Raw genomic sequence first — 19,735 nt, forward strand, 5'->3', positions numbered from 1 at the left:
AGGGTTGTTCTGCTCACGATCAGACCTTGTAAGGTCTGTTCGTGAACAGATCTAGGTCTGTTCGTTGAACAGACTTTGCTAGGTCTGTTCCACGAACAGACCTTGCTAGGTCTGTTCCACGAACAGACTTTGCTAGGTCTGTTCCACGAACAGACCTTGCTAGGTCTGTTCCACGAACAGACCTAGCTCCGGCGAAGGGAAACCCCTTCGCCGGAGTTTTAGAGAGAGAGAGAGGGTGAGGAAAAAAAAAATCTAGAGAGAGAAAGAGGAGAGAGAAAATAAAAAAAAATTTAATATGTGAAGGTCGCCGGCCGGAAATTTGGCCGGCCGGCGACCAATGCCGGAGAAGATGATGATGTGGCCGTGATAGGTGACATGGCAGAGAGAGAAAAAGAGATGGAGGAGAGAGAGTAACGGTGTTATAACGGAAGGGGGCCATATGGGTATTTCTTGTAAAGTAGGGGGCCAGGCGGGAAGCTGGTCACAAAGTAGGGGGCCATTAGGGAAATAACCCAATATGTTTCCCTTATCTCAAAAAAAAAAAAAAAAGTGTCTTTGAAGAGAGGAGAAAAATTGGTAGATTTGTTGCCATTTCTAACACGTCCACAGGGAGACACCCGTTTTCATCTTCATCTTATGTTTTTCCTTGAGCCCCATTTTCACATTGCACCAATGGGTGAGGTAGTACCAAATCAAAACCCTTTCTTTTAGATTTCCTCCATATTAATAGCTTTAACCGTTTTAGGATGGCTAAGCTTTCTCTCTCTCTCTCACACATTAGCTCTCTCTCCTCTCTCCTCTCTCTCTCTCTCTCTCTCCTCTCTCCTCTCTCTTTCTCCTCTCTCCCTCTCACATAATCTCTCTCTCTCTTCTCTCTCTCACATAATCTCTCTCTCTCTCTCTCTCACATAATCTCTCTCTCTTCTCTCTCTCTCTCTCTCTCTCTCCTGTCTCTCCTCTTTCTCTCTCTCTCTCCTTAAAGTATGTTCTGAAATTCTCCCTGTCGCTCAAAAAATTTTATGTTTCCTCTCTTCTCCATAAAACCATCGGCGGCTACAAAGTAACAAATACTACTATCCATGTCCTCCTTTTATCAAGAGGGAAGGAGCATCTAGAGGTTCTCTGAGCAACCAAAGAAGGATCGATCCAATGAGGACGACGACACCGATGACGTCTATTTCCAGATTGATAACCTCCGTCAAGAAAAAGGTAACTAGTACATTTAATTTCTTCCTTATTCCACTTTACTTGTTACGACTTACTAATTCCCCCCCTCTCTCTCTAATAATAAGTTGCTGACTATGATTAATTTGGTGTGTTTGATTATTAATTCCTACTCAATAATAGGACAAGGGGGATCATATAATTTATTTTGGTACAGTCATCGATGATGATGACACTACTACTACTACTAGGGTTTATGATGATGATGAGGTAATTCCACCATTAAAGGTCATGGCTTTGAGTTTCACTGAGGCCGCAAGAGCAAGGATCGAAAATGCAGGTGGAAAATGCCTAAGTGTTCATCAGGCTCCTCTCGCCCTCCAGATGCAGTTTTTTTCTGACTTCCCCACGCACCATGATACAATGCTCATCTTCAACTTCAACAACAACAATATTACTAGTAGTAGTAACCAAACAACCATGAGGAATGTGAGAAGGAGAATACAAGAAGGACAAGGAGGTACTAGCAGCCAGCTAGGGTTTATTATACCACTCCTATTCTATTCTTTAATACATACTTTATTCTTCTCCCATCCCATGTTTCATTCATTCTCTATAACTAGTTTTTGAAGTTTTTCTCTCTTTCTCTTTCTTTGCAGAATATAACTACTACTGTATCCCAACAGCAGCCACAAGAGCGGTCATGGACAACGACGATCTCCTTTCTGAAATCCTCATAAGACTGCCTGCAAAAACATTAGGACAATTAAAAGTTATCAACAAAAGATGGTACTCTTTCATCTCTGATCCTTCTTTTGTCACCAGACACACTACTAGTCTTCTTCAAACAGCAGCTCGAGGAGGTCATTCTACTTTTATTTCGGTGTCACAAGAACGTCTTCCAACTCTGTTATCTTTTGATTGCCATTCACCCCATCTCTTTAGTGAAACCACCTTTACCTTAAGCTTACATGACAACTATGGGAGACCAACCATTATTCCTGTACCATCAATTTCTGCTAGTGGTCGTGGCCTTCTCGTTGTTGACACTGGATACAACGCTTGCATCTGCAACCCTTTAACCAAGAAATATAAATCTATTCCATCTCCCTACAAAATGTTATCTCCTCGATATGGAATAATCTTTGGTGGGTCGACTTCCTCCGGTCAGTATGACTATAATAATCACTACACTCTGGTTTGTTTGCTTCAAGCATACAAGTATTTTAAATTCATGATTTTTTTGCCAAAGAAAAGCCGTTGGAGAGACTCCAACAAGTCTTCGAGGATAAGCTATGGTACTAACGGGTTGAAAAGATATTCTATATGTAGAGAAATTCATCCTGTTTGTAATCGAGGGATTATACATTGGTTAACTCGTGAGGGATATATTGTTGCGTTCGATTTGGATAAAGAAGAGAGTAGGATGATTGAAATACCTAAAAGCATAATGGAGGTTGAATTGGACATGGATTGGTGGGATTGTACTTGGCTTGGAGTTTTAGAAGATGAAGTTATTCTTGTCGTGGGTACCTCTAAACATGAATTAGTAACTTGGGTACTCAATAATTATGAAAACAACAAGTGGAAAATTAAGAGAAAAGATGTGATAAATCCCGAGAGGATTCCCATAGTTTATATTAGACCATTGTTCTTTGATGGTCAGAGTTTTTTATTAACCACCGCAACCAACATCTACTACAAGTCTGGGTGCAGGGTACAGTTACAGATGGAACATGGTGTCCAAACTGGTCTTTCAAAACCTTTACGTTCCGAAAATGCATCTTTTGCAGGTTCTTCACTGTGCGTTCCTATTTTAAGCACTCTTACTGAAGTTTAGCGGGGAAACTTATCATGGAAAATATGTATTTACTTTTGGTTAAAAATCAATTTTATGAATTGCACAATAGTTTTTTTTTGGTTATATTAGTTTGATTTGTTTCGTGATTCACCATTGAAGCTTGAAAGAAGAATTTTACCATGTTAACCAAATCCTCTTCTAGTAATGGCTAATTATCTTATGGACAAAAAAATAATTCGAAAACCATCAGTACATTACTTTTTTGTACGTTTCAGATGATGAATAACAGAATGTATTTCTTCACGATCAGTTGGAATAACACAAAGACGCGGTGCTGAACAATCTATGGGACTCTAAGAAAAACCTGAATTCATAAATTACGAGAGTTTCAAAAATGGGATCCTTATGATTGTTCTTTGAAAAACCTAATAAAACATCATTAATTACCCTTCTAGATTTCTGTGAGCTTTAGCTCATCGTCATTCTTAGCATGACTTTCATTATGATATAAAAAGAACGACAACATGAATAAGATGAGAAGGACCTTCATTATCGGTGACCACCGTTTGTAACACTTTCGTTTCAACAACGATGTTGTACATGAAAAGGGATGTGGATTCATCTGTAGGCGCCCCTCATTTTTTCACTCTTGGACCTGTCTCACTTTGTGTTTCCACGAATAGGCACAGTCCGAGGGCGCTTAGACTGGGTTGATCCGTGCTAGGCTTGAATATTAGAAACTCATGCCAGTCCAGAGTGCCCTCGGGCGATCCCACTGCTTTGCCTCGGGACGACTTTCCTCTTTATTCAGATCAATTGATACTCACCAATTTATAAAAATGACTAAAATATTGAATAATGTAAAATAATTTAGATGATCTCATAAAAATTTTGACTTCAAAATGAAAAAACCTTGTAGGCCAAGGAAATACACAAATTTTAATACTAATAAAAATCCATACAAAAAAATAAAATAAATTCCCATTAACAAGTCCAATTCCCCATTATCCAAGGTTCTAGTGTTCTAATTTTTTTTAATGATGGTTGAATATAAAATGGGAAGAGTTCTAGGCCTTTAACTAGGGTTTAAGGGTAGCTACTGGAAATTGGTGTAGTCCTTTCGTTTTGAGAGTTATTTGGGCTTTGAAACTCAAGAGTATATAATATGAGTACATAGAAGAAAAGAGTGATTTACTTACAGGACTATAATCCAATTCATAAGAAAGTACCGGTCCTTCAGTCCTTGTTCAATAATGGAAAACCAATTTCTGAATCCATCTTTGTCCTCATAATCGAAGAAACATGGCCAGGTGGGTTACCCTTTACTGCCGAAAGATCCTTATCAGATATCGGTGTCACTATTGTGGACAAAGTTATTCCAAGATCTGATAACGTTATGTTGTACTCACCGTAACGGTTTATATTATCTATGATCGCCTTTGTCTACTAAATTGGGTTTTGATCAAATCAGTTGACTACATGATACTAATATATCAGGTAGTACTTGTGCTTATTGCTTTTCGAACCGGGTTATACGGGTGTTAATATATCACACTTGGTGTGACCAACGGACTATTGGGTCACGGTTTAGCTGACACAGCCTCATTGGCCAACACTCATTACACCTTCAACGTCAGTTTTATTTACTCACAGTTGTTTAAGTGGATGCCGATGTTATTTTTTACATTAGTCCTCGGGAAATTAGATTGTCAAATAAAAGATAGTTGACTTAGCTGTTCCTAAAAAAGTAAATTTCCAAATTTGAAGATTTTGTTATTTCCTAAATTTAAATGCCAAGATATGCAATCAAGGAATATAATAGTACAACTCAAAATTGAACAAGACAAAAGAGTAGGCAAACAAAAAATGTAGAGTAAACATATATTCATATATTTGTTCTATAGAAATGACCAGTGTTTCGGGGAAATAAGCGAATTTTTGGGGCAATAAGTTTTGGGTGGAAACAAATTTTTTTTGTTTCCTCCAAACATCACCCTTTCAATTTTTTATTCTTTCTTCTTCTTCTCCTTTCACCTCAACCAAATTCCGGCGATTCCACCATTAATGCCGGCGACCACCACCGGATTCCGACAACCCCAACTAGTTCTCTCTTATTTGTTTTTTTTCCTTTTTTCTTTCTTCTCTCTCTTTCCTTCTCTCTTATCCTCTCTCCCTCTTATCCCGTCTCCCTCTCACGAAAGTTTCGGCAAAGGGGATCTCCCTTCGCCGGAAACTCGTCTGGATCTGGTTCTTCCAGATCCAGACGAAGGAACCCCAAACCAGACGAAGGTTTCCGGCGAAGGAAACCCCTTCGCCGGAACAACACAAAAAAATAGAGAAAGAGAAAAAAAGAAGGAAAAAGGGAAGGAGAGAGAAAGAAGAGAGAGAGATAGAAGAGAAGAGAGAGAGAGAGAAATTCTGACCGACTAACTTTTTTCGGCGACTTGAGGGGGAGGGAGTGTTTGGTTTGAGTTTTTTTAGGTTTGCACCGTCTTCCCCGGAAACATTTCCGCTTTCCTCAAAACAATGGCCAAAATATATGCTTATAACTAAAAAGTACCGTACTGATGCAGGGGCACCCGGCGTGGACACTTTTACCGTGGACCTAGCGGCCACGTAGGCCAACCGGCCATATTGATTAGTTTAAGACAGAGTCCTAGTTTAGTAAGATTCATAATGAATCTAGGTTTAGGAAGTTGCATTATTTCAGTATTTCTATTATTTAGGAAAGTCCAGTTTGAGTCTATCTAGGAAAGTCCAATATCCTATAAAAGGATGTCCAGTCTGTCTTTATGATTCATGTTGAAGAGAAAAACCAATTGAGTTTAATCAAGTTTATAGTTATTTCGAGTTATTTATTCGTTCTTTTATTGTTCTTCGTTTACTTTTATTATCTTCTTTTAATTCCGCTGCGTTCTACATCATGTGGTATTCAGAGCCACCAAAATTTTGGGCTAGCGATTCTGGAATTTTTTTTCCAGACCAGTTAAATCCGTATGAATCGTATTCTATTCGTCAAGATGATTATATTCAATCAGATTATACTCATCAAGGGATAACGAATCGATGTTTATGTGCATCATGTTTGTACGAGAATAAGAATTCGTACGATTATCATTAGAATCCGGGAGAAACAATACGAGAAAACTCATCACACCCTCCACCCTCTTATTATCCGACCAAAACCGAACCACCACCATCACCACCACCTCCGTACTCTTATACACCACCTTCATACTCGTATACACCACCACCGTACTCACCATCGTGTTCACCACCTCTAATATCAACTTCGCTACCACCACCACCACCACAACAGTCTTATTTTTTAGAAACGCGTCAATCGAACTATTATACACCACAACCGTCTCCTTATCATTACCAATCGTCACCACCACCAATATATTATACACCAACACCTCCATCTTATTACTATTCCACGTTATATTCACCATCACCTCCATCTCTTTCTTGTCATACACCATATTCACCGCCACCTCCATCTTCTTATTATTCTACATCTCAGCAAGAAGTAGAATGGGAGAACACTGAAAGAGGCCTCTTCTCCGTGTCACAGTTGGAACAATCGATCAACAACGACACAATTCAACAACTTCCAGAGCTCAACAACAACTTTAACGGTATGCTCCCTAATCCTGGTCCTACAATTCCCCCCCTCAACACCACTTCTACTCCACTTATCATCACATCAAAAACACTACTACCAACACCATCATCACAACTTTCAAACCAAGTTACCATAATCTCCCCTCTACAACCTATAACCTACTCTTCACCATCACAAATACCAACACAACCCACTATCACTAGTACTGGATCTAGGGTTTCTACATTTATCAAACATGAAATTTCTATAGAAGATGATGATTTGAAGAAGCCGATGCGTGCGATGAGACTAGTTCAAAAGGAAGAAGACGCATCTTGTAAAGGTATTGATAACAAAGTGGGTTTGGTAACAGCAGAAAATAAAGAGTATGATTTACATATAAATCTACCCCAACCATTGATTGTAGCAAAGCTTACTCAATTCAATGATTCACCTCTTCAAGAAATAGTCGATTTCTTCTATTCTTCCACGGAAGAAAACGAGTTGAAGTCAGCAATCAAAGAAAGTGGCGTCAAGATTAGTACAAATAGCTCAATTGAATGTGAACAAGGTGGTCTAATCACCCAAATTAGTGATTCAATTGTAGATTCTGATGGTTCTTCCATCCAAGAAGATGCTTTGAAGCCAAAGTTCACTGGAAAAGGTAAGATTTCTTTCTCTTCTGATTCAGAAGATGGGGTCACAACGAATTTAACTATCCCTGAAACCCATGACTCAAATGTTCTAGAACAGCGAGAAATTTTCTTACACATCACAGAGGCACATAAAGAAATTTCTCATGATAATTTTGTATCCTTGAAAGGTTTGAAAAGCAATTTTACTGATGATAATTTTATTGTGGTAGACACAAAAGAAAATTTAGAAAAAGCTTGTAACTTGGTTCCACAATCTCATAATCTCATTGAGGTGCATAGTAATGGTTCAAGAAGATCAGTGGAATCCCAATTTGTTGAGTACTTAGAAACTTGTGTTAACCAATTCAATGTTCGACCACATTTTACTGAAATTGTGGTTAATGATGAATTCGATATTAATATTGGGTTTTGGAGAGTAAGGACTATAAGATTGAAGGAAGTTTTATCGTGTTACAAGTATATTTGTCGTTATTTAGTCGTTGCTACAGGCGAAAATGTAGAAGGATTCGTGCCGAAAATTGAAGGAATGGAAAATTTAATAGGGACTATTATTCATCCAAGTTTGTATGGCAGTGGGAACCTTTTTTGTGAGAACAAAGTTTTGGTTCTTGGTTGTGGGAATTCAGGAATGGCAGATTGCTTATATCTTTGCAATTTCAATGGTAGTCCATCCCTTGTGGTTAGAAACACATCCGAACGCGGTCTTCGTCGACCCAAACTTGGTCATTTAGAGCTCAAAAGAGTTTCAGGCAAAACTCCTGTTTTGGAGGTTGGAGCATTAGACAAAATCAAAGCTGGGGACATCACGAGTGTGGTAGCATCCGGAATTGCTCGTCGTTGCATTGTTCAAGTTTCTTACGCCATTGGTGTTCTTGATATCTCTGACGTGTTCGATGCTATATCCCTTAGAAATATCGACGAGTTAGGTATTCTCGCTATATTACCTTTTGTGATATGGGAAACTTCGGCCGACAATAATTATTCTTGTCAGATGTTGGTTCGGAAAATAATTCAAATTCCGAGTTTTAATCAAGTTAGAGTATATAAACTACATGAAGATGAACGTGGGAAAGTAAATTTTGCGTGGCATATCTACACTACATCGTTCAATATCGATATCTCAGTTAGCGTTGGTTATGTTTATACTTTGGCTATTGATGAAGTATATTGGAGATTCATTACAATTACTCTTACTTCACACTTGTTCATAGTACTTCACGCGTTCTTGAACATTGTAAAGTGGTGGAGTCTACTGTGGGAAGATGGTGAGATAAATGTTGTTAATTCACTTATGTTAGTTTGGCGTGACTCATTGCAATATGAGGATACTGTTGGTGATTTCTTGTAAATTAGTATCCTTCACTTCTCATGCAAACTTCGTTCGAAGTGGGAATTACGAATCGCCATGGCGGAATTCAGAGTATATGGGTGGCTCACATTGTTTCCTTCATCAAAACGGTTCGGGACGAACCTCGTGGGAGAAGGGGAAGCTGATGCAGGGGCACCCGGCGTGGACACTTTTACAATGGACCTAACGGCCATGTAGGCCACCCGGCCATATTGATTAGTTTAAGACAGAGTCCTAGTTTAGTAAGATTCATAATGAATCTAGGTTTAGGAAGTTGCATTATTTCAGTATTTCTATTATTTAGGAAAGTCCAGTTTGAGTCTATCTAGGAAAGTCCAATATCCTATAAAAGGATGTCCAGTCTGTCTTTATGATTCATGTTGAAGAGAAAAACCAATTGAGTTTAATCAAGTTTATAGTTATTTCGAGTTATTTATTCGTTCTTTTATTATTCTTCGTTTACTTTTATTATCTTCTTTTAATTCCGCTGCGTTCTACATCACGTACTATGATAACCTCTAAAACTTAATCAAGGAATAAAGTATCATATTATAATAAGGCCAGCGCTTTGGGGAAAGCAAAATAATTTCCGGGGTCTGAAGACTTGGTCAAAAGTTGGTCAATTTTATTTTGTAAGTTGTTAGAGGGAAAAATTAAAAAAAAAATTTCGGCCGGCGACCATGAAAAAAAACAAAAAATTCACTCACTCTCTCTCTCTATCTCTAGAAACTCCGGCGAAGGGGTTTCCCTTCGCCGGAGTTCCGGTCAGTTGAAGAACAGACCGAAAAGTTTTCCGGCCGGCGACCTAATCGGAGAAGAGAGAGAGAGAATGGTAGGGATAGAGAAGATGAGGTGGAGAGAGAGAGAGGTGAGGTGGAGGGAGGTAAGGTGGAGAGTTTTTTATTTTGAACCATATTCCCCATAAAATATGTTTCTCCGGAAACTTTTCAAAATTTTGCATATTCCCTTTAAAATTTCACACCCCGGAAACTATTTAGCTTTCCCCAAAGCGCTGCCCTATAATAATAGGGGTTAACCTAAGGGCGCCTCTAAAGGCGCCTCTCCAAAATTCTATAGGGGCCTCCAATTGCTGTTTGACCGTAGTCAACACCCGACACCTATAGGCGCCCCCACGGACTGACCAATCCGAGGCTCAAAGTTTTGCCTCGCACTGGCCCAGTCCGAAATAGGTTGGACTGTCCAGTCCGATAAGCTTCGGACTGGCCCAAGCCGAGGCCATCCTTTAGACTTCGGACTGATCAGTCCGAGAGAAGATAAAGATAGTAGATCTAGGGTTTCTTCATCAATGGTTTAAATCATCATTAATGGTGGGGTTCTTCCTTACACTTGAAATTGGACAGTAGATCTATGATTTCTTCATCACACTTTCGAAATTGGACAACATATCTAGGGGTTCTTCATCACGCTTTCGAAGTTGGCTGGCAAAATCTAAGGTTTTCATTCTGTTTTTAAGTTGGTTTTGTTAGGAAAAATAACCTAATTAACTTGTTCAGGAATATGAAGATAAACGATGCGAAAGTAAAAGTATAATCAAATCTCCATCAGGAAATTTATGAACGAAAACACAATGATCTGAAGCCGTCCTGTGATACCCTTGATCCTTCATGAATGATTCAAACTTTTTGTACCACTGTCTTGGTGCTTGTTTCAGCCCATATAAACTCTTCTCTAACTTACAAACCAAGTGTTCCTTACCTTTAACTTCAAACCATGTTGGTTGTTCCATATACACATCTTCCTCCAAGTCACCATGAAGGAAAGCGGTCTTGACATCTAGTTGTTCAATTTCTAGGTTCATACTTGCAGCCAATCCCAATACTAACCGTATAGAGGACATCTTCACCACCGGAGAGAAAATCTCATCAAAATCAATACAGTGGTACAAAAAGTTTGAATCATTCATGAAGAGGGACCTACCATCCCCAAACCTGCAACACTGCTACATAGCTCATGTTTGCCTTTGGGTAATGGTTTTGTCATCATATCTGAACCATTGTCGTCAGTATGGATTTTCTCGATCTTCAACACCTTTTCTTCAAGAACATCTTGGATCCACTGGTATCTCACATTTATATGCTTGGACTTAGAATGAAAACTAGAATTCTTACTGAGGTGGATGGCACTTTGACTGTCGCAATGAATAACATAATTATCCTGTTTCATACCAAGTTCTTCTAACAGTCTCTTCATCCATAACATCTCCTTGCAACATTCTGTAATGGCAATATATTCTGCCTCTGTAGTAGATAAAGCTACACACTTTTGTAATTTAGATTGCCATGACACTGCTCCCCCTGAAAATGTAAATAAGTAGCCTGATGTGGACCTTTTAGAGTCTACATCTCCTGCCATGTCTGCATCTGTGTAACCGACTAATACTGGCTTATCATTACCAAAACATATACGAGCTTTAGACGTACCTCTAAGATACTTCAGAATCCACTTCACTGCTAACCAATGCTCTTTGCCTGGATTAGCAAGAAATCTGCTTACTACTCCAACTGCAAATGCAATGTCCGGTCTTGTACACACCATTGCATACATCAAACTTCCTACAGCTGAAGCATAAGGAATTTTCTCCATTTCTTCTTTCTCACTTCTAGTTGATGGACACTGATCACGAGTCAACTTGAAGTGACTGACTAATGGACAACTCACTGGTTTTGTCTTGTCCATGTTGAACCTTTCTAGAACCTTCTCAATGTATCTTTCTTGTGATAGCCAAAGTTTTCCAGCTTTCCTATCACGAGAGATATGCATGCCAAGAATTTGTTTTGCTGGACCCAAGTCTTTCATATCGAAATACTTGTTTAGTTCCTTCTTTAACCTGCTAATTTTATTAGCATCCTGACCAACAATCAACATATCATCAACATAAAGTAAAAGTATAATCAAATCTCCATCAGGAAATTTATGAACGAAAACACAATGATCTGAAGCCGTCCTGTGATACCCTTGATCCTTCATGAATGATTCAAACTTTTTGTACCACTGTCTTGGTGCTTGTTTCAGCCCATATAAACTCTTCTCTAACTTACAAACCAAGTGTTCCTTACCTTTAACTTCAAACCCTGTTGGTTGTTCCATATACACATCTTCCTCCAAGTCACCATGAAGGAAAGCGGTCTTGACATCTAGTTGTTCAATTTCTAGGTTCATACTTGCAGCCAATCCCAATACTAACCGTATAGAGGACATCTTCACCACCGGAGAGAAAATCTCATCAAAATCAATACCCTTCTTCTGCCCAAATCCTTTCACCACTAGGCGTGCCTTATACCGTGGTTGTGAATTTCTTTCTTCGGTCTTGATTTTGAAAACCCACTTATTTTTAAGAATTTTCTTATTCTTAGGTTTTTCAACCAACTTAAAAGTGTTATTCTTATGCAATGATTCAATCTCATCTTGCATAGCTTTCAACCACTCCTTCTTGTGTTCATCATCTAGGGCTTCTTCATAACACTGTGGTTCTCCACTATCTGTAACCATCACATACTCGTGTGGAGGATACTTGGTAGATGGTGCTCTATCTCTAGTCGATCTTCTCAATTCAGCTGGTGGTTCATGTTGAACTTCCATTCCTTGCTCAACATCATCACCCATAGGAACATCTTCATGAGCTTCATCTTCATGATTTTGTTCTTCACTTGCATTATCATGCATAACCTTAGAAGAGATATGTGGATCTAGATCAATGAGATCATTACTATGATTCTCATGCTTCTCAACTTTCCCGAAGTCCTCAATAGTTTGATTTTCAAGAAAGACCACATCTCTACTTCTGATAATCTTCTTATCGACTGGATCCCATAACCTGTATCCGAATTTCTCATCTGCATACCCTAAAAAGATGCATTGCTTGGCTTTATCATCAAGTTTTGCTCTTTGATCTTTCGGTATATGCACAAAAGCCCTGCAACCAAACACCCTTAAGTGTTCATAACTGACTTCTTTCCCAGCCCACACTCTCTCAGCTACATCTCCATCTAATGGCGCTGAAGGTGATAAATTGATCAGATAACATGCAGTACGCATTGCCTCACCCCAATAGCTTTTAGGCAGCTTTGCTTCTGAGAGCATACATCTGATCCTCTCCACAATAGTGCTGTTCATGCGTTCTGCTACACCATTTTGTTGTGGAGTTTTGGGAACTGTCTGTTCATGTCGAATACCATGGGTTTTGCAATACTCTTCAAACGACCCGATGTATTCTCCTCCATTGTCAGTGCGAATGCACTTCAATGATTTTCCTGTCTCCCGTTTTACCATGTTGTGGAAATTCTTGAAAACTGCAAGTACCTGATCTTTGGTCTTTATGGCATATGCCCAAACTTTCCTAGAAGCATCATCTATAAAAGTAACAAAATACAAAGCACCACCAAGTGTTTTGACCTTTAAAGGTCCACAAACGTCAGAATAAACAAGCTCCAAAACACTGGATTTTCTTTCAGATGCATTCCTTTGAAAGGATACTCTATGTTGCTTTCCTACTAAACAATGAGAACAAGTGTTTAAATTTATACCTTTTACGTTCGGTAAGTCTTGTCGTTTAGCAAGGATTTGAAGTCCTTTCTCGCTCATGTGCCCGAGTCTTCTATGCCAAAGATCAGTGGAAGAATCTTTTTCAACTGCATTCAATTCTCCTTTACACAGTTTTACTTGAGTTCTGTATAAAGTACAACACTTCTTCCCTCTTGCTATCACCATTGACCCTTTTGTGAGCTTTCACTTTCCATCACCAAAGTGACTGTGGTACCCTTCATCATCTAATACTCCGGTAGAGATTAGGTTATATCGAAGATCTGGTATATGCCTCACATTCTTAAGAATCAATGTACTCCCTGTGCTCGTCTCAATTTTCACTTCTCCAATTCCTACGATTTTTGAGAAACCTAAGTTTCCCATCCTGACATTGCCAAGGTCACCAGTTCTGTAAGAGTTAAAGAAATCCTTACATGGAATAGCATGATACGAAGCACCTGAGTCAACCAACTATGTCGTTTCTGGTTCTGACTCAGCCATACTTAAGCAAGTGTCTCCACAACCTGAGAGTAAGATAATGTCATCACTTGAGGCAACTGCCGCAACATTATCTTGTTTTTCATCATCCTTTTTATTTTCCTTCTTTGGTTTCCTGCAATCACTCTTGTAATGACCCATTTTTCCACAACCAAAACATCTAACTTCTTTCTTTGGTTTTGATCTCCCCCTTGACTTATCACGGTTATGAGGTTTTCTACTTTTACCTCTCCCCCGTCTTTCTGTAACAAGTGCCTCTGAATGAGACTCGTCTGACGATAATTTCCTTCTTGTTTCTTCATTCAACAAACTACCTGTTACGTGATTCATACGCATTATGCCATCAGGAGCAGAATTGCTAAGAGACACCACCAATGTCTCCCAACTATCTGGTAAAGAATTTAGAAGAAGTAAGGCCTGCAACTCATCATCCAAAACTAACTTCATTGCAGAAAGCTGATTTACTAGACTTTTCATCTCATTCAAGTGTTGAGCAATTGAGGTTCCTTCTTTATATTGTAATTTTCCTAGCTTTCTGAACAAGTAAGCCTTTTTGGCAGCTGTCTTCTGATCATATAATTCTTCTAATTTCCTCCATAGACTATAAGCGGAAGTCTCCGTCGATACATGATGAAAAACACTGGGTTCTACCCATTGTCGAATAAATCCAACAACTTTACGATCTAATACCTTCCAGTCTTCTTCATCTATCTTCATCGGTTTTGTACCGTGATTTTCAATGGGTGCAGCTAGGTCTTTGCAGTATAACAAATCTTCCATTTTTGCTTTCCACATCAAATAGTTTTCTCCATCTAAACTAATCATACGATTAGTATTCACTTCCATATTTCTGAACAATAAATCCAACCTTAGCTCTGGTACCACTTGTTAGGAAAAATAACCTAATTAACTTGTTCAGGAATATGAAGATAAACGATGCGAAAGTAAAAGTAGAGACACCAAGATTATTTAACGTGGCAAAAAACCCCTCCAAACTAGAAGGTAAAAAACCACGGGACCTAGTCCAGAAATCTTCCACTATAATTAAATAATGGGTTACACAATTCTTCAAGATGTGTAGAAACACTCTTGGACAACTCTTCACCAAACCTATGGTGGATAAACTGAACAAAGAAACAAAGAAATAAAAATCTCTTACTCCTTAGGATTTGAACAAATCCTAGATTCCTAAAGGTTGAAGAAGATAACCACAAACTAAATTGCTTCACAAGATTAATAATCTTCTTTTCTTCAAACCAATATTCTGCTCTTTCAATCTCTCTTGAAAGAACCACTTCAGAATTCTCTCTTTCTCTGGCTTCTCTTTGTTCTGGAAGTTGTTGTGTATAATCTCTTCCCTTTCATTCCCTATTTATAATAATAAATAAGGAGGTTTACCAAAAGAAATAGGAATTCCTTTTTAGGCTTGAAAAAATAGAAACTTCTATTTTTTCCCCAAACAAGGAATAAGGGAAATCCTATTCCAACTAGGAGTCCTTTAATTATAAGGAGGGACCCCAACAGGTTTAAGATAAAGAAAGTAGAGAGAGAAGGAAGCCGAAAACGATTGAAAACAGGTTTAGAGTTTAGGGTTTAATCTTGTGTTTAATCTTTTTGAAGATTAATGGATTTTAGTTGGTTGATTGTTAAATTGAAAGTAGAGAGAGAAAGAAGAAAAACGATGAAGAGAAGAAGAAGATGGACGTGCTCAAGAGGCCCCTATAGATGTTTCGGGAGGCGCCTACAGAGAGGAGGCCCCTACAGTAGTTTTGGAAGGCGCCTACAGCCGCTCCCTTAACCTAACAATCCGAAAAGGAGCCTTTAATGGGACTGAAACCCACTGCCACCTTAATACAAGGAGCATGTCCAAAATGACAGGGAGGATGTGAAATTCGTTTTAAGGCTTGATATTTGTGAAAATTACAGTCTTGCCATTCATTTAAATCGTGCCCAAAATAACAACCCACCCACGTGATATCCTTTTCTTACTTGCCAGTTGCCACGTCATTTTTTCTCTTTCTCTTAAATCGGATCCAAGCACCTACTATCCTCCACTTTCAATTTTTCTGTTTTTCCAAATTTGTTCAAGTTTTCTCTCTCTATAATTTTATTCTTTTAATAACATTATTTCCATATCCAACTAATTTCCTATTTTCTCTCTCTTTTCTTTTTCCTATTTTCTGTCTCCATTAATTATTTTCTTTCTATATTTCATATCTTTATTTAACTACTTTTCGTACCTGTGGTATTTTTTCTTTGTCTTTTTTTGACTTTTTTCTTTCTTCAATTCCTAATTCCTCTCCCATTTTTTCTTCCTTTCTCATTATTTTCTCTTGAGATTTCTCTTTCCTATTTTTCTTTCTTTCCCATATTTTTTTTCCTTTCGTTTGACATTTGAAAATGTACGGGAAATTTTGAAATGTACGAAATTTTTTGAAATATACTGAAAATAAAATAATTTTCTCACATAATTAGTTAAATGCGGGAATATATATAATACTTACTGGACATTTACGAATGTACGGTGAATAATGTAACGTTTTTCTATACTTTGCTTTCGTAACGTGCACAAGAAAATTTTGAAATGTACTGGATATTTACGAATGTACTATAAATAAAATAATTATATTTTATATAATCATCTAAAATGTGGTAATATAAATGATATTAGTGGACATTTACGATGCATAGTATAACTTTTTATGTACTCTGCCTTCTTAACATGAACCAGGAATTTTGAAATGTACAGGACATTTGTGAGTGTACAGGACATTTTCGAATGTACGGGACATTTGTGAATGTGCAGGATACTTAAGAATATACGATGCATAATATACCTTTTTTCTATACTTTGCCTTCTTAACATGAATCGGGAATTTCGAAATGTACGGGACGTTTTCCAATGTACTATAACTAAAATAATTTTCCTTTCACATAATCATCTAAACATGCGAATACATATTGATATTTACTGGACAGTTACGAATGTACGGTGCATATATAACTTTTGGCCAGCGCTTTGGGGAAAGCTAAATAGTTTCGGGTGTGAAATTTTGAAGGGAATATGCAAAATTTTGAAAAGTTTCCGGGGAAACATATTTTATGGGAAATATGGTTCAAAATAAAAAACTCTCCACCTCACATCCCTCCACCTCACCTCTCTCCACCTCATCTTCTCTCTCCCTACCATTCTCTCTCTTCTCCGATTAGTTCGCCGGTCAGAAAATTTTCCGGCCGACGACCATAAAAAAAAAAAATTCACTCATTTTTTTTTTCATGGTCTCCGGTCGGCTACCTAATCGGAGAAGAGAGAGAAAGAATGGTAGGGAGAGAGAGAGAGAGAGGTGAGGTGGGGGTTTTTATTTTTCCCTCTAACAACTTACAAAATAAAATTGTCAAACAAAATTGACCAACTTTTGACCAAGTCTTCACACCCCGGAAACTATTTAGCTTTCCCCAAAGCGCTGGCCTAACTTTTTTCTGTACTTTGCCTTCTTACCATGCAACAGGAATTTTCAAATGTACAGGATATTTACGAATGTACTATAATTAAATAATTATATTTCATATACTCATCTAAATGTGGTAACATAAATGATATTAGTGGACATTTACGAATTTACGATGCATAGTATAACTTTTTATGTACTCTGCCTTCTTAACATGAACCAGGAATTTTGAAATGTACAGGACATTTGTGAATATACGAGACATTTTCGAATGTACGAGACATTTGTCAATGTACAGGATACTTACGAATATACGATGCATAATATAGCTTTTTTCTATACTTTGCCTTCTTAACATGAACCTGGAATTTCGAAATATACGGGACGTTTGCCAATGTACTATAACCAAAATAATTTTCCTTTCACATAATCATCTAAACATGCGAATACATATTGATATTTACTGGACATGTACCTTATGTTAAAAGAACGGTACCTGATAAGGTCTTATCTCTGAATGTAAGACCGTAATAATACTTGGATCAGAGAGAGGAAAAGGATATGTGAGAGAGCGAAACTCTATGAAAGAGCAAGACTCTACGAGAGAGAAAGTGGCTCAGATGTTTTAAACCGGTATCGGACAATCACTTTGAAACATTTCTTCCCCAAATCAACCAACCTCTCTCTCTCTCTTTAAGCCCTCTTCTCTCTGTAAATATTCATGTCCACTTTTTATCAAGAAGGAACATCTAGAGGTTTTCTGAGCAACCAAAGAAGGATCGATCCAATGAGGACGACGACTTCTATTTCCAGATTGATAACTTACATGAAGGAACAGGTAACTTAATGTTGGGAAAATAGGGTAGATCAACTGTTTGGAGGAACAGGTAAAACTTTCTTCGCTTTGTCGTGGTATGGAGGTCACTGCCTTGAAAGTGATTTCAGAGTAACCTTGGTGCAAATTACTTAATTCCGTTCACTCCCCAAGGATTGACCACAACTTACTGCCTTCGTCTGCACTAACAAAGATAGTAACGGAGATTGTAGAACTCGAAGCTTAGCAGATAAAGAGAGGAAGATAACCAAGGTTTTGTGTTTTCTCTCTTGATTTCGGCCAGTATTTATAGCTTTAGAGAAACCCTAACCGACTACGAAACGTGGTAGAGAAGTTAAGAAGTAGGAGATAAACTCGGAAACCAATTCGGATAAACTCTTCTAGGTCGGTTAGAGATAAACTCAAACCCTGATTAGTTAAACCCACCGACTTAGATATAAGCCAGGTTTAACTCAAAGGGAAACTTACTCTTCGTGGCAAAAGAGTCTTTTCCACTTTAAGCTCCCGAGCTCTCGGGCTCCCCGGCACCCGGCTAGAGCGGTCATGGACAACGACGATCTCCTTTGTAAAATCCTCATAAGACTACTTGCAAAAACATTAGGTCGACTAAAAGTTATCAACAAAAGATGGTATTCCATCTTTCATCCTTCCTTTGTCACCAAACACACTAGTCTTCAAACCGCTCAATATGCTTCTACTTTTCTTTCGCAAACATGTATTTTTTTTTTTCGAAAATATTTGGTGATAACATCACTTTCTTATCTTCGGATCGCCCTTCACCCAATCTCCTTAGTGAAACCACGTTCACTCTAGGTTTACCACCTGTTAAGTATAGTATGTCAACCATTTGTGCTAGTTGTCGTGGCCTTCTTATGGTTGTGATTGGAGGCTACGTTTACATCTACAACCCTTTGACCAAAAAAAAATATTCCATCTCCCTACAAAATGTTCCATTGTGATTACCGGATAATCTTTGGTGGGTCGAGTTCCTCCGGCCAGTATGACTACAATCACTACACTCTGGTTTGTTTGGTTGAAGCACGCAAGGCTTTTAAATTCAAGATTTTTATGCCAAAGAAAAGGCGTTGGAGAGACTCCAACAAGTCTTCCATGGTGCCAACAACCCTGGTTGGAGTGGTAAGAGGTATAATCTTCCACCTTAGAGGTCAAGGGTTCGAGGCACACGATGAACAATTAAAAAAAAACAAGTCTTCCATGGTACGCTATGATACTAACGGACTGAAAATAGGTTTTGTATGCGGACATATTCTTCCTGTTTGTTATATCAAGGGATTATACATTGGTTAACTCAAGAGGGATACATTATTGCAGTCAATTTGGATACAGAAGAGAGTAAGTTGATTGAAATACCAAAGAACGTAATCGCGGTTGGACTGATCATAGATTAGTGGAATTTTACTTGGTTTGGAGTTTCAGAAGATGAAATTATTTATGCCGTGACTACCTCTAAACATGAAATAGTAACTTGGGTACTCCATGATTATGAAAAAAGAAGAAGTGGAAAATGAAGAGAAAAGATGTGATAAAACCAGGGGAGGATTCCCATAGTTTATATTAGACCATTGTTCTTTGAAGGTCAGTGATTTTTTTTAACCATCTCAAACCAACATCTACTACAAGTCTAGCTGCAAGGTACACTTAGGGATGGAACATGATGTCTCAACTGGTGTTTCAAAACCTTTATGGTCCGAAGGTCATTCATCGTTTGTAGGTTTTTTACTGTGTGCCCCTATTATAAGCACTCTTACTGAGGTTTAGAATGGTAGTTAGTTTGTGGGGGATAGATATACATTTTGTTTGGTTTAAGTTCCACT

At 38.2% G+C, this 19,735-nt stretch overlaps 1 protein-coding gene across 1 annotated transcript; it reads left to right on the forward strand.

Annotated features, from left to right (window-relative positions):
• The first annotated feature begins 551 nt into the window (after positions 1–551).
• Positions 552–3,088, forward strand: LOC147550930 (F-box protein CPR1-like). The gene is made up of 3 exons (XM_086669488.1): positions 552–1,209; positions 1,348–1,684; positions 1,824–3,088. Exons 1-3 carry the CDS (start codon positions 1,150–1,152, stop codon positions 3,002–3,004), a joined length of 1,578 nt encoding a protein of 525 aa, XP_086525614.1. The 5' UTR covers positions 552–1,149; the 3' UTR covers positions 3,005–3,088.
• Positions 3,089–19,735: the final 16,647 nt, after the last annotated feature.

Source organism: Eschscholzia californica, unplaced genomic scaffold (assembly GCF_041429995.1).
Source record: "Eschscholzia californica isolate CP2 unplaced genomic scaffold, dmEscCali1.0.p SCAF_3, whole genome shotgun sequence".
Lineage (NCBI taxonomy): Eukaryota > Viridiplantae > Streptophyta > Magnoliopsida > Ranunculales > Papaveraceae > Eschscholzia > Eschscholzia californica.

Coding starts and splice junctions, on each gene's coding strand:
- LOC147550930 (XM_086669488.1), top strand. CDS start 1,150: ATGAGGACGACGACACCGATGACGTCTATTTCCAGATTGATAACCTCC. Junction 1,210..1,347: donor TAACCTCCGTCAAGAAAAAG/GTAACTAGTACA, acceptor ACTCAATAATAG/GACAAGGGGGATCATATAAT. Junction 1,685..1,823: donor AATACAAGAAGGACAAGGAG/GTACTAGCAGCC, acceptor CTTTCTTTGCAG/AATATAACTACTACTGTATC.